The 16,492-nt window shown below is 30.8% G+C and overlaps 1 protein-coding gene across 1 annotated transcript; it reads right to left on the reverse strand.

Moving 5' to 3' along the window:
• Positions 1-348: 348 nt before the first annotated feature.
• LOC118064810 (putative uncharacterized protein DDB_G0282133) lies at positions 349-9,564 on the reverse strand. The gene is made up of 2 exons (XM_035079684.1): positions 9,233-9,564; positions 349-6,127 (listed from the first exon to the last, which is right to left on the reverse strand). The coding sequence occupies exon 2, from the start codon at positions 6,094-6,096 to the stop codon at positions 349-351; it is 5,748 nt and encodes a 1,915-aa protein (XP_034935575.1). The 5' UTR covers positions 6,097-6,127; positions 9,233-9,564.
• Positions 9,565-16,492: the final 6,928 nt, after the last annotated feature.

Below are 16,492 nucleotides of genomic sequence, written 5' to 3' on the forward strand. Positions count from 1 at the left end.
AACTTATAATCAACTACAATTTCTAGTGAAAATGGTTAAAAGTAGTCATTGTAAACTCATGAAAAATTACTTTATTTAATACAGAACATATTTTCCAGTTTTCCATGAGTGATAAATTGAAGTATTGAAGCGTTAATTCTTCAATTAAAATTAATTTACTAAAATATTAGTAATTTCAATGAACCAGAAAATTTGATAGAAATAGATTAAATTTCAAAATAATGTTATATTAACACACAAAATTTTTTTTTTTTAATTACAAACTCATTAGAAAAAATTGGAACTTTATTAAATTATCAAAGAAAATTATCGCTTTTTACGATTCCTTCCAATAACTTTTGTTTCTTTTTATGATGAATGTAAATGAATGAGTATACACATATTTGGCAGTATAGATTTAATTAAAAACTCACCATGACGACGTTGAAGAATTTTCTGAACTTCACCAGCTTCACTTCCACTCTCACTTTCGCTGAATCCCGATAATTTTCTAGGGTTAACCTGAACCAATCTCTGAACTTCAAATTGTTGATTCCGCGCATCTTTCATACTGTTACTGCGTTTTAGCATCCAGGGATCTTTTGATGGCAGTGGCGGTAATGGTTTGTTAGCATCATAATCGATATCGTAAATGTGTTGTTGTTGTTGTTGTTGAAGAGAACAAACACTTACATTTCCATAAATATTGATATTGTTCTGATCCTCGGCATGAAAACGAGGATTTTGAACACCAGCTTCAGGAAGAATTTTCTCTTCAGTTCGATGTTTACGTGTCGGTGGTTCTGGCGCCATGCCGTGTTTAGTCGGCCAGTTGCCAGACCCAATTTCTGGTGAATTTGACTGATTTGAAAAACTCACTCGCTTTGGTCCCATTGTATTATACTCGACAGAGCTACTAGAGTTACTGATAAGACTGCCACGTTTAAAGATTGGTGGCGGTTGTTTCTTATCTATATCGGTGTCATCATAAATCGAAGACGTTGATGATTTTCTAGTATCGTCTAAAGTACTTCCTGACTTTCGTGGGATCTGAAGGCTACGTCTTTCATCATTTCTGACAAAATAAGGTGAAAGGTTTTTAGATTTAGATGAATCTTTTGATTCCTGTTCGATAAACTGAACTTGATTTGATTCTCGAACAGCTTGTTGAGGCCTCACTACTAGAACCGGTTGATTCTGACCTTTCTGACCAGCAAGAGGTGGTTTTCCTGACGGATTTACTACTGGAGATGATTTATTTCGCCAATAAATTTGCTCACAGCTCTCAGAATGATGTTCGATCTGTGCTTGAACTTGAGAACGATTAGGACTCGATAAACTTGGAGAATTCTGCTTCATCACTTGTGTAGTTGGAGAAGGTGATGAGCTCTGTATCTTTTTCTTCCAGTAGATAGGATCGGATTTTTCATCGAATTGATTCCTTTCATAAATTTTACGTTGTTGTTCTTCATCAAGTTTTTTAAGTTGCTGCCAATAAATGGCTTCTCTAACTTCAGGATTGGGAACGGAAATTTCTTGGCATTTATTTGGTGAATTTCCAGAATTTTTCTGTGCTTCCAAAGCCTTCTGTTGCCAATAAAAAGCTTCTAAATGTTGCATCATTTGCTTTTTCGAAGGAGACAATTGTTTATTTTGTCCATAAATTGGCTCAGTAACTGTTTGACCATAAATTTTTTCTTGATTCTGATTTCTCTGAATATTTCCCTCAGGCATTGACTGACGTCCATAAATTGGTTCTTGGTTTGGACCACAAATCTCTTGCTTAGTTACATAAATTTGCTGACGAGGTTGCTCGAGACGTGCTCCTTGATGTTGTTGACTAACTACCTGATGTTTTTGAGGATGCTGATAAATCGGAGTCATCATGTGGTCTGGAACAGGTGATGGTTGAACTCTTTTGACATAAATTGGTTCATTAACTGTATTCTTTTCTCTAATTAAATTATTTTGCTCATCATAGATAGCTTGTGGTCTTTCATGATAATAATTACTATCTTTTTTTCTGAGCTGAAGTTTCTCTGCTTGTTCTGGAGAAGAATTAATCAATTCTTTGTGTACTTGTGGGCTCATTGGCTTTGGAGATTGAACACGATGTTGTTCTTGAGTACTATTAACACCTTGTAAATTTTTTGCAGCCAAGTTTTCTAGAAGTTTTGATGGAGATAATGAAATTGAATTGACGTTGTCAGGTCTCGCAGGAATCAATAGCATATTGGCTTTGCCTCCAGCTAAAGATGTAGTCCTTTGATCAGATTTTATTGCTAGAGGTGATATTGCCCTCTGGGGACTTCGAGTACAATAAATCGGTTCGGGTCTTTGAATTCCCTTCTCGGGGATTTTTTCACTTATTCGAGGGGACATTGGTCGATTAGATTGCATCGGAATCCTCTGTGGCTGATCTTGAAATGCCTGCGGCGGTGGATGCTCACACATTTCCATGATAGGAGATTTAGCGCGGTCTAATTCAGCAATATTTTGTCTAAAATTAGGTCGGGGGCTTGATATACGGCATGGAGAATCTGCCATAGGCACTGGAGAATCGGGGCATCCAGCTTCCAAACGACTTGGTGGTCGATGAGGTTGAGTATCATAAATTAATTCTCTCTTAGGAGAAGCAATCAAAATTTGATCTGTTGGTTGAGCTTTCCTAGGTTGAAATGTGGACATTGAATTACTCGTCACTTGGTTAATTGTTGAAGGTGATATTGTAAGACGAGAAGTTTCTTGACTTAGTGTTAATATCCTTGCTGGTGACATAGACCCGGAAGGTGTAGCGGATCTGCTTCTGTTTATTCCGTTTGGTGACATGGTATTAATACAAGTCGTCGGACTTACTGGTGTAACGACAGTCAATGGAGAAGTTACTCTCGGAGCATTTGATAGTGGAGACTTTGCTAAGTCTCTTTGGCTTGGCGATTGAATTGACAAAGTCGAAACTTTACTACTAGCTACAGGCGAAGGTATTTGCGAACTCTGTCCTGCCCTTCCATCAAAGTTTCTTGGAGACTCTGAACGCGATGAATTTTCAACGTTAGCGCGAAGTTTAGCTAAATTGGATGATAAAGGGATATTGGGAGATCCTCGTTGTCCATAAACTGCTTCTGGATTGTTGTTTTGTACTTTAGAAATCCCTGAAGATTTGTCTTCTTCAAAAGGTGACCTCGGTGTTTCATCGTAGACATGTTCATCTTTATTCTGAACTCTAATACTTGAAGGTACTTGATAATTTCCATTTTTCATTGGCTCATGATCAATTTCATCTCTTTGATCATTGAAATTATCATCAGGTGACATTCTACTACTGGTTCTAGGAGAATTTAAGTAATATTCTCCACTTTTTGAACTACCTGGTGAAAATTCACTTTTCTGACTTGAATTAGGTGTATAACTGGAATCAGCATAATCTCCAGATTTTTGACTGGAACTGGGTGAATATTTGGGAGACCTTCCATGATTAGAGGGTGTTTTTTGACCATTGTTATTATTCATATTATTATTCTGATTAATTACATGATTACGATTCATTTTCATTTGTCCTGATACAGGTGTGAGATTAAATCCTGAATCAATGCTGTAATTCTTATTAACTTCTGCCTTCTCAATGTGATTTCCATTTTCAAATAACTCTGCTTCATTAGCATAATTTTGATTATTTGGATAATATCCTCCCATCTGATAATTAGTAACCTCTTGTCCAGTATAATTATTTGGAACCTGGTGAATTTCAGGATGATTTTCATAATTAACGTACTCGACTTTTTGTGGAATAGCAGGCAAAGGTCGATCGATAGGATGAACTGCACGAGGTCTGATTAAATATCGTTCAGACGGTGGAGCAGAAATTCTACCAGATGGTCCATGATTTCTTAAAAATCGTGGTTGGGATTCTTGAAGACTATGCTTTCTCTCTAAACTACATTTACTCTCATTATCATTTCTGATGTGTGCTTTGAGCTTTCTCATATCAGGAGATCCACTGATAATATTTTGATCGATCCATTTGTCTTCTACTGCAATAGAGCTGAGTGAAGAATTGGCTGTATAAATTTTCGGAGCTCTCTGACCTTGCATATGATTACGATCATTTTGAATAAAATGATCTGGAGTACTAGTTGTCATTCCAGGTTCTGGAAAGAGCTCTTGTTTTATTTCATTTAATCTCTCTTCAATAATAGTTCCATTTAGACTTGTATCTAAATTGACATTTCTTCGAATATCTTCATTTAAATGCATCGTATCGGGTGACCTCGTATAAATTCCATTTTGTTGATATTGACTGAAATGCCGCTCGTCACGTTTCTTTCTTTCCTTCTGTTCTTTTTTATAATCTTTACGAGAATCTTTTGGAGAAAATAATCCAGGAAGAAGTCGACGAAGTCCACCTTTCTTCTTCTTTTCATCTTTACTCTTTGACGACCCCGGATCCATCGTAATTTCTTTTATTAATTCAGCGTAGCCGTCACTTTGCATACATTCACCTTCTTTCTCTGTAACTATTACCCTCTCAACCTCTGTACATTCCCTTTCTTCATCTATAAAGTTCGACTGATCATCCGTTTCACAGTCTTCTTCTTCAGTTTCTTCGTTTATAAAAACTCTTTTCAATTCTATTTTCTCACAGTCATTCGATTGCTTTTTATTTGTTTCAATATTGACCTGTACTTCTTCAATTTGATAACACGTATCAGTAGATGATGATTTCTTTAATGTACTGTCTCTTGATTCACTTTCATCATGATTTTTTTCAAGTTTAATTGATTGATTGATATCTTCATCAATTGCTTTAATACGATCTTCTAAGCATGACGTTGAATCAACTGTACTAACAGTATCTTCAAGAATTTCATCGATTTCTGATTTTTTCAAGTCTTCATTCTTTTTTCTCACATGCAATTCTGATCGTTGATTGCTGTTTGCATGAGAATCTTCAATAAAACTACCATGAGATGAAATACTTCCAATCTCTTCAATATAAGAAGATTTAGACGAACCTGAAGAATTTTCAAATTGATTTTCTAAAAATTCTCCAGACCATCTTTTCTCAACTTCTGATACTTCTCTGCTGTACTTCGGTTTATTAAACTTACTATAATTAAGTTTTTCTCCATCTGGTGCATAGTCGAAATCAGTCTCTAACAATGTTTTATCTTCTACTTTAAAATTTTTATTAAAATCATGCTGAGGTAAAAGATTTTTATCAAACACAACTCGTGTGATATTTTCATTAAGATCTAGATCTGGACTAGTTGAGGTCTTCAACACATGTGGATGTAAAATTGGTAATTTCTGTTTGAAAGATTCAATTGTAGCTGAATTAACCTTCACTAAATTTTTCTGAAGCTTCTCAATTTCATTGTGCGTCTTTTGTGTAATTTCGCGACATTTTTGAATCACAGGTTCGGTTTTATTGTCCCGTACATCTTCGATTAAAATGTCTTGAATAAGCTTTTGTGAATTGTTTGTTAAATCCGCTTGATTATTAAAATCCTCTCCTGAAGCTGATCCTTTTTTATTTGTATTAGCTTTAATCTTCTTTAAAGGCTCTGGAGAGATTGTTGGGGAAACTTTGCAAATTTTCAAAGGATTTAGAATTGAAGAATGAGAATTTAATTGACTTTCTTCAACTAAACTTTTATCGAACTTAACTGATTTAGTTCTTATTTCATTGCCAATATTAGGACTCTTTATTTTAGGCGATCTCCAAACTGGTAATTTTGAAAAAGATATCTTTTTCTTGCAATTATCTGCATTCTTCAATTCCTCAGTTGATTTTCCACTACATTTAAGATCTTCATTAAAATTAGAATTAGTTAGATCTTTTTTATTTTTAAAATCTTGCAACTTATTAAAATTTATTTTTGTAGGAAACGTCTTTGTCGACTCAGATAACTTCTTGGAGCTTTCACTCTTTGTAAAGAGTACTTCTTGTGAGCCAGCTTTCTCCAAAACTATCTTCTCAACTGTAAGTTTATCCACGGATAGTATCCGTACATCTTTCTCGTCTGTTGTAATGACTCCCTCAATAGTTTCATCTGTTCTCCTGTTAACTGGACTTTCATTATTTGAATCACCAGTGTCCTTGAATGGCTCCTCCATCCTTCTCAAACCATTGGCCGCTTTGAGACGCCTGCAATAGTTATAAAAATTATTTTAAAACTTGAAAAATAAATTGCATACTTTATAGAGTAATATAATATATATATGTAAATTTTAAACTACATGTTGTCGACTAATTAACACTTCAAAGACAACACATGGAGAAGTGTTTATTTATAATTAAACTTGTTTTTATACATCTAAAAAATGAAATTTGCTAATCTAAAAGCTTTTTCATCAAAACAAAATAAAATAATCAATTTTACATAAAAGGAAATGAGACGTTTAAACACCATAAATTAACAGTAAAAAATTTTTTAATTGTAAATAAATCTACTCAGTGAAAAAAAATTTATTATGGAAATAACCGTTTTAGCTTATTTGATTCTTCATAAAAATAATTAACTCTATTTATGACTTTCATACTCAGCTTCGTTCCATTTTTCATCCTTGATTGAAATCTATACATTTTATCGTTATTGGAATGCAAAGTTTTTTATTGTTATGATCCAGATATTTCATTATTAACGTCAGCCAGAAGAATTTTGTATTTTTATCCAATTTTTAAAAAAAATACTCGATATATTTGAAACTCCCTAGAGGATTTAAAAAAAATTTTTACCTTTTTTGTCAATGCTCAATTTACACATAACAATGCTTTTAACATACATATACTTTTTGATCAAGCAACAAATTTGAAATTTTTTAATATTACGTAGTTTTATAAAAGAAAAAAAATATTCTATTATAAAAATAGTATTTTCAGTAAAAAAATAAAATCCTAATAGAGATGAACGATGTTAGTAGTGAACAGATTTTTTTGAAATCACTCATCGGTAAGAAACACATGCGTGTAATGATTGAGTAATTAGATGAGGGACATGTGGCGTCTTGTGGTTATGGTGTAGTAAACTAGAAACTGAGAAGTCTTGTAATTTATGTGTTCGTTAACTTTCAAGCCAGTAATATAATACGAATCCACACTGCTTAATCTTTATGTGATATATTTTTTATCATTATATAATATTATTTAATTTTTGTATACTCAATTTATTTATTAGTAACCCCAGAAAAGCAATGTATTTTATACTTCAAAAGAATGCATGAATGAACTAACTTCCGTTTGATAATGCAATAATGTATTACGTGATGACATGTGTAGATGTAGTGTAAATATGGTAATTTCGTATAAACATGTACAAAAAAATTCTTTTTATCGTAAAGATAAAAAGTGTGTCGAGATTTGCTCTTTAACATGCATGTGTGAAAGCATCCAAGTACCGAAAAAAAATCTTTGGCACGTAAAATGCAGCAATTGATGCGAGAATGTAACGGCGCTTTTCGCGAAAGTTCAACAAAATAACGAGAGCGAATCGCCGGTTGTATTCAGATTAATGGAATCGTGTAGCATTAGGAAAAAAGTAGAGTTTGCCAATCAATTTTTATGCATGGGTCATTAATTGATTTATCACAATCATAACAATTGCTTCACATAAAAAACATTGTCTGAAAAATTTCAATAAAATACGTTTAGTGCAAGGATATATTTCCGTTAGTAAATAAAATATCTTCTGATAAAAGCACTTTTTATTCGAGACGAAGGCAAGTTCTGAAGTTAAGTTAATAATATATAATATTTATCGATATATGAACTGAGAGTTAAAATAAATATACAAAAATAGCAAATAATAACCTTATGACATTCAATTTTTTGCTCTGTTTCGTATAATTCATCATGACCTGAGTCCATTTTAACACAACAACCATTGTATAATAAAAAATTTTTTTAATGATAATTATAAATATGAAAATTCTTCTCTTGTAGTTATTTTCAGAGACAAATATTAGTGACAAAACATTATAAAGAATAAAAAAAAAATATTCTCATCAATTATTTTAAAGCTCACTGAAAAAATTTAATGGATTTTATTACAATGTACCATCACATATAAATTGGTAACAATGTAATTATTAAAAAAAATCTTGTATGATATGTCATTGTCCTCTATATGACTTGTACTTTTCTTTTCGTTGTCTTGTTATTCTTTCATTCATTCATTAATCTCCAGACTAAACAACTTTGTATGCTTCAATTCTTAAGACATATGAGCATCACTGAAATTAAAACCCGATTTTTTGCCTCAATACTCTTTAAATTAATTACCAATTAAAACTTTTTGTACCAAAAAACACTCTAATGACATCATTTTTTAATGAATAAATAATTAAAAATTGAAACGATAAAAAAAAATTATTCAAATATTTTTCGATTCAAGAATTTTTTCTCTCACATTCGCCATTGATTCTATTAAAATTTTTTAGACTTTGGCGCGCGATCAAACTATCGACATTTACAATCTTCCGACTAAGATACAATCTCGCAAAAAATGTGACCTTTTTAGAGGCCAATGCACCGTAATTTTTAATTTATAATATATTTACTAAATTTTTTGTGACAAATCACTTCAATGACTCGTTTGAATGCTACTTTTGAAAAACTCATTAATTCAAGGATTACTCAAACCAGATAGCCGATAATTAATATTCAATTAAAATACTAAGTTTCAAATATTTCAATGATTAAAATATTTGTCTCTATAATTATCAACTTAACTCTGCAAAATGATAAAAATCATCAAGAGCAATGTATAATTTTTTTTGTGTTTACCACGTGGCATGATTTAATGCTCACGGATGACTTATTCTGAGAAATGCAATATTCATAAAAATAACTAAGCTACAAGTATTGCCTTACCTGTATTCTGTCTACATTATATTTTCTAGAATAACTATAACCAAGAACTAAACACATATTATGTAAATCACGTTCCATTTTTACGAGTGAAAGAATAAAAAATTACAAAGAATGGTCATTATATTTAATCAATGTGTCATTGCTCGTGTGTTGGAGAACAAGGTGAGGATGTTAATTACGAATGAAGTACTAGGTCGTCAAAGTAAATTGACGTTTCAGATAAATGCTACAATAAAACTCTATTAATTTTATCAACTGTCACTATCAGAAATTAAATAAATACTCAAAAATCATGCACACTTGATTCAAGCTCAACAAGTACAGACGTTTAATTGAAATAAAATTTCTGCAAAAATAAAAATAAAGGACGATGCAAATTACCGAACTTTTGATCCTAAAACACCACTTTACCATCTGCAGATAATTCCAGGAGATTATTTCTTATTAATTAATCCAATTGCACATCTTCTTATGATCACAATTTTGCAGTTAATCTGAATTAAAATCAATCACACGATCATTCAACGTTTCTCTCAAGTTTCTTTGTCCGTATCAAAGAAAGTCATTGAAAAAACTTCACGATTTCTGTGAATTAATTGGAAAAAATATCACCATTACCTTAAGAATGAGTATAAGTATGAAACTTTTTCGTATAATTAAAAAAGAAAATAAAAAAGCGAAAAGTGACAGAGGGAGACACGTGTTGTGAACGAAGTCTCTGTACTGACTGCGCGAACAGTTCGTATAATCGCGCTTCGCGAGTATAAGAGTGAGAGAGAGAGGGTCCTGTGGAAAGTAGAAGGGGTCGCAGAAGACAGAAATGTAAGTGAAACAAATACAAACAAAGTATAAATATATAAGAGGAAGTGAGAAAAAGACAAGTTGAATGTTAGTTTCGATTGTGTGAGGGTGTTAACGCTGATAACGAGTTACAGGTATGACGGGATGTCTAACCGCGGTTCTCAACATCATGTATCTATGTGTTTAGAACTGTTTTTGTATAATAAACTTGGAGAAAATTTCATAAACTGGAAAATGGATATTATTATTCATCATCTATTCAATTTAAAGTACCAGAAGTAGTTTGAGTGCATACTACATTTGTAATAATATTTATTAAATAGTTTTCAAATAATAATGTTATATGTGTTTTCATGATTGTATCGAATCTATTGTGAATTTTAGAATATATTCCTTCTATTAATTTTATGATTTTTTGAATGAATTTTTTTTTCAATTAATCACAAAGATGTATGTTTATTTGTATTGTATTACCTGAATTATTTATGTATTTTTGAAAATTTATTTATAATAGCAATGAAAATACACGTTATCAATATCTGCTATTAAATTTATTACGGAAATATTATTTTATGAATATTTATTACCAATGAAATTTATTTTTTGGTCCACATAAAAATCAGTTATAAATTATTTCAAAATTTTATAACCTTTTTCTGTAAAATATTTTTTGCCATATACTTTATTGTCTTTGAAACAACAATATAAAATGTCTAAATTAATAATTTTGTTCCAATTAGTCTCTGAACTCTTTTAATTATCCGGAATATTTTCAATAATCCAGTTTTCACTAATGATTGGTAAAGTTTATGATCAGTATGTTTAGCTTATCACAGTAATATGCAAAAATTTTATGAGTCAGAGATAAGAGAATATCGTTACTATACAGGAGTAATCGATACTTATTGTAATATTAAATTCCAAAGAAAGAGTTTTTTTACGATGAAGGACACGGAATAAAAGCTTCGGCCTAGAAATTAATACACAAATACTTTAGTATTTAAATGTAAAAATAAATTTAAAGTACGAGAATTATGAGCAAAACAAAAATGAAAAGATCATTACGTAAAAAGACGTTGGAGATATTATCGAGAATCAATGGCATAACTGTGTACCACTATTACTCAAGGAATTCAAGTCTATTTTGCACTTCATTGTTCTATACGTATTTTCTGTTTTCCCTCTGTTAAAGCGCTCCGAGCAATGAACGATTGTCCTTCATCCCATTGATTCGTGATACAGCTCAGTGTCCTATCACACCAACAACTTTGATAAGCTACATTATCAAAAAGGAAATAAAACAGAAGATACAATGTTTACCTTATGTCAATGTATCTTTACTGTTTCCAAAAATACTTGAGAATTTTTTCTTGTCTCCTGATAAGAACAGAATATTATCTGAACTCAAGTGTTCAATTGAATATTTTTTTCTTTTTTTTTACCATAAACTTTCTTCTAATATTCATATCAATAAATAACCTATCTAAATACAATACTTCTTTTAATACGATGATAACTATTAAGTGATCTTATTTATTAATGTGAATCATCATATTTATCGTTTTTTGAGTTGAAAAAATGAATACCAACAATAGTTTATTAAAACCATCAATTAATTGAGAATTGATGAAAAAAAATTTTTCAAGTGAAAATCATCATCTGGAGACACGCCCACATTATATCACCATCAGCTAATTAATTGACTTTCAATGTAAAAATAAAAAACACAATTCTCGGACACAAATTAAAAGCAGATGTATCGTTGGTAATAATAATTATAATAATTGATGCAAAATATAATATAATAATAACATATTCATCATGATAATTGAAGTAACATATTATATAAAATAATAATAAATTATAGTTCATAAAAGCTTCAATTATAACTTGCTCATTTAATAATTATATTGCATATTACATACATCAAAGACTATGCCATAGTTCTCAGGATTTTAATGATATACATAACTCAAAAAAGTTACAAAATTATAATGGTAATTTGTTATTAATTTCAAACTAATGTGGATGTTTTTAACAATAAGTTACTTTGAATAAATACAAAAAAATAATATCACTCAGTAGAAATATAAAAAAAGCAGACCGAAAAAAACGATAAAAGATAAGAATACTACAGTTAAAACAATGGAAATTGGAACAAGTTGAAAGAGGGATGAATACCAACAGAAGTGGATGTTTCTAATGAGCCGTACAGTATACAAATACCACAAATTTTTATAAAAAACAATGATTTTGAAAAAGTGGTAAATTTATTCTAAAGTGCTTTTCCAATTTATCTGAGTTGTTTTGTAAATAAAAAAATTACTATCAATTTCTTCAAGGCTCAAGGAGTTTCATTAATGTGTAATAACATTTTACTTTCACGTTGTTTTTAAATCACTATAGAAAAAGAATTTTATCTTATTTGACTAACAAAAAGAGTTGACTGCATTGAAGAAACAGGATGAATAGCTAATTTAAAGGTTGTACTAGGGAATAACCAATTGAATGGTCAGGGATAAAGGGTTCAAGATAATTAAAGTATTTTTTTTCAATCTTTCGCAGACCAATAGTTGGGTTGTAATAAAAACTACACATTTTATGTTCAATTTTTTTGTGTAATAACGATTAGAAGTTAATTGGAGCATATGTATGTTGGAGTACATGTGTAAGGTATATGATTTAAAATTATCTTTATCAAAAGACATTATAATTTTTCAGAAGGATGTGACTATCAGAATGTTCTTGGACCATCTTTTATATGTTTCTTATCATATGTCGTTTAGTAGACGCAGCTTACCGACTAGACTAAACGTTATGTGTTTACTAGTTCATACTGTAAAAGTAGAAGCAGCTGGGTGTTACGTTCACACCAAAGAGAACTACTGATAGAGTTGATATTTATCGATAACCTAGGGAGCATACGATCTCTATAAAATGAACGCTATAAACTAAAACTTGCATTTAAATTGAAAATTACACTCATTAATTACACGATTATTGCATGCAAATTATTCACAATATATTTGTTGCTTTTTGCAGCTTATCGAGTGTGTTTTGAAGAAGTAAATATTTGCATTTGAGGAAAAATTGAAGTATCAAGGGAATTAGAAATAATATTTACCTCATCTTCGTAATGACTTCAGCTGAATACAGATATCTTTTGTGCAAATAATTAAATACTTGAATAATTTTTCATCTTAACTAGAAATTTATTTTGCTAAAATTTTTTTTTTCTGTCTTGAGATGATTTTATCTAGATTATCCTACATTGCTCTATATTAACTGCTGACCTTTTTTCTTTCACTCATTCCTTAGATAATTAACATTTTACAAAAATAAATAATTAAAAGTACCAAGTAAAACATTAAAAAATAAGCAAGCAAAACCTCCTCAATATTCCTAAGTGCTTTATAAGATCCTGTTACATCTACTAATCTCAGAAAAGTTGTATAAAGTTTCAGCACGTCTGCAAACTTAAATTCTAGTCCAATTCCTTTCAGATTCTGGTCAGTACGCTAGCTATGATAAATTGTAACTCTTCTGTATACGAGGCTTGATGTAAACTTAAAATCCCTGGACTTAACTTTGGAGCAGCTGAATCATTTCTTCTGACGTGTTTTGTGCTAGAGATGCATAAAATAACATATTGAGAGAGCTGTTATAAGGTCACGTATCTGTAAAAATGAATCTACACGAATTTCAACATATCGTCATGAAATCTTCTTCAGCAAAGAATTCTCACGAAGAAGTTTAAGATCATGTACATATATAAATGTAGAGATATCAAGTACTCAGAGATTTTAGGATAAATTTTCGAGGACTTCTGGAAGTAACGTTTTGAAGCTCAGTGTCACATCTCTGTTTTATGAGAGTTGAAAGAGATATGAGACCTCGTTTCTTGTCAGTAGAAATAAAACGACATTATCCGGGTTCGTTAGGGGAGTCAATACAAAACTGCTTTCTCTTTTGAACGTGAATGTTCTTAAGAATTATACCGAATTATACGGGTTTATACAACATTTCTTTGTTTCTCTTAAAGACATCTTTTTTTTTAATTGGAACAAAATTTCTTTTTTATAATTATTATCTTTTTTTATAGATTATAAAGAACTGAAGATTTTGACATCGATAAAAGAAGAGATATTGGGAAGTAGTGATAATTTTAATTGCCTAACGTTTCATTAAAAGTAGCTATGAACGTGGAATTATGCAAAAAAATAAAGGACACTAATGTGAAGTACTATTATTTGGCTGAGAAATTTTTTAACCATTTCCATCAAAAGATATAATTGAATAGTTGATTTAAATAGGAAAAAAACGTAACAAAGAGTTCCAGTACAAAAGAGGCTTGAATGCTAAAAATATATTAGAGTTTAATGCACTTTCTTCGAACCTAGACATAAAAATTTCAACTAAAATATTTCATTTAAAGTGTAAATAACAAATCACATGATGAATAAGAATTGATTCATGTTACAGTAAGTCAATAATTTATCGTTTAAAAAAAAATAAGCTTTTTGAATTGAAAATATATCCTACTGGTACTGTTGCATAATTCAAATAACGAATTCTTTCTCTTGCAGAAATATTTTTTTCCCCGAGTATTTCATAAAATATTTATACAGTGAGTCTAATGTGTATCATTTACTAAGTGTTATTTATTAGACATTTCTGCATAGACTTTAGAAAAATATAAACTGGTGGGTAGACCACAATGACAAAGGCGTTTAGATGAAACTGACCTTAATCCTGAAGAATGAAACTTCAGTATATTGAAGCAATGCGGAAATTCCTGTACACTGAAACGGCCCGGATACTTTTACGACTTTTAACTTTATATATCTTTCTTGCTAGTACTTCTAACGAATTCCACCGATGATTACTTTCCTGCTGTTTTCAAGATATTCTCAATCTGAGTATCAGCGAGATAGTTCAATGACTTTTGACCTAGTATTAAAGTCACGAATGAAAAAAAATCGTAAGCATACAGAAAATGTTGTGACAGCTTGTTGTGCTACACAATTGCTCTCGAGAGAAATGCACGAGAATCTCCAGGTATCTATAGCACTAGACAGCTTGTCAATAAAAACAAAAAGTTACTTTATATGCTTTTATATATTTGTTTTCCAGAGTTAAGTCATTAACATATTTTTTTTAAGCCACCAACTGGAGTAGTTTGACCAAGTTTTATACAGAAAAAATACAAATATACTTTATGACCAAGTTTCAAAAATATTACAAATAGTTCAATCTATTTTTTATTTCATTTATAGTCTATACAGTTAAAAACAGGATCTCTTTATTAGTCATAAACTGATTTATTAGTTGAAAATATGCAGGAATATAATATATTTGCTATTAACATAATTTAGTGATATGCTACAAATGTTGCTTGACTTGAAGAAAAATAGAATTTATTTCAGCTGACTTTTTTTTCCAAGAAATAATTCATTTTCCGCTAATAAATCATTGTTGAGAAAGTCTCATTTATGCACGGAGAAAAAATTCCGTTAATTTTTATTTAAAAATCCATACAAAAATTACCGTGCTGCTCAAGAATGTGAGTTCAAACTTACTGAAAAGTAAAAAGTAATGATCAACATACAAAAATTATAAGTTACATAAGAAAATGTATCATTCAGTTTTTTGAAAATTACTTTGGCAGCACCAGAAAATTTAGTGTTCCACAGCACCTGAAAATTTAGTAACGTTAGCTGTGATAACTACGTAACCGACAAACAATTTTATTTAAGTTTAGTGATAATTTTTTTGGTTATATAAACAAATAAATAAATAAATTAGGTTCATTGATAATTAACTTTCTTAACTAATTAATTCGTTGGAATGAAATACGGCACACGTTTTACAATACTGCCCCCCCCCTATCCCTACGATCGGGATCTTACGCAGAAAACCTGTGTCGTCGATACAACCACCCGGCTCTCCGAAGAAATCTTCTTCTCCCGCTCACGGTGGCCCGAGAAAAATCATATAAATGACTTTTGTCTCGGCCGGGACTCGAACCCGCGACCCATCGTGTGTCAAGCTGACGCTTACCCATGAGTCCACCGCGTCAATCCGTTTAAGCTTATCATAAATTGTTAAGATATAACGTGTTGCCGCCAATATTGAATCGTAACGAAAAATATGAATGTCATCTTTGTTTACAATATGGAAAAAGTAACTATAGCACTGAGGGTGTTCACACAATCAAAAACAAAAGCCGTAAGATGTACGCATGCGTACAAACCAATTTTTAACTTATTATGATGTTAGTATGCACGCGTACGTCTTAAATTGTACGTTTTACGGCTTATGTTTTTGATTGTGTGAACGGTCTTACAATACAAAGAAAGATTGTGTTGGACCGATAATTCGAAGATTCCCGACCCAGCACGGAAACTCTCGAGAATAGAAAAAATTATAGGAGAGCACCCGAATTTTTCCTACCACACGGATCATAATAAATTATATACAGATTCTCATTTTTTTCTAGTCACTTACTAATTTTTGTTTAAAGTTTGAATAAAAATTAATATTTATCGAATATTACCGTGCTGCATAAGAATTTTTACTTTTACTCTTCTTAATAAATATTGAATCTATAATAAAAATTTTAAAAGGATTACTAATTTTTCTTTGAAGGTTGTCTTAATTTTTTAGGGAATTGACATTTGCGCGTGGATTGTTGTGCTGAGCACGGTAATTTTTATTGGAATTTTTTCTCCGTGTGTTTACTATAAATACCAACGTAATTTTCTTGAACGAATCATGACAATTGACGCAACAATAAATTATTTTTAGATTTTCTGATCCAAGTAACATAACTTAATTAAG

This window comes from Chelonus insularis, unplaced genomic scaffold (genome assembly GCF_013357705.1).
Source record: "Chelonus insularis isolate UGA/USDA-ARS -01 unplaced genomic scaffold, ASM1335770v1 contig_25_pilon, whole genome shotgun sequence".
Lineage (NCBI taxonomy): Eukaryota > Metazoa > Arthropoda > Insecta > Hymenoptera > Braconidae > Chelonus > Chelonus insularis.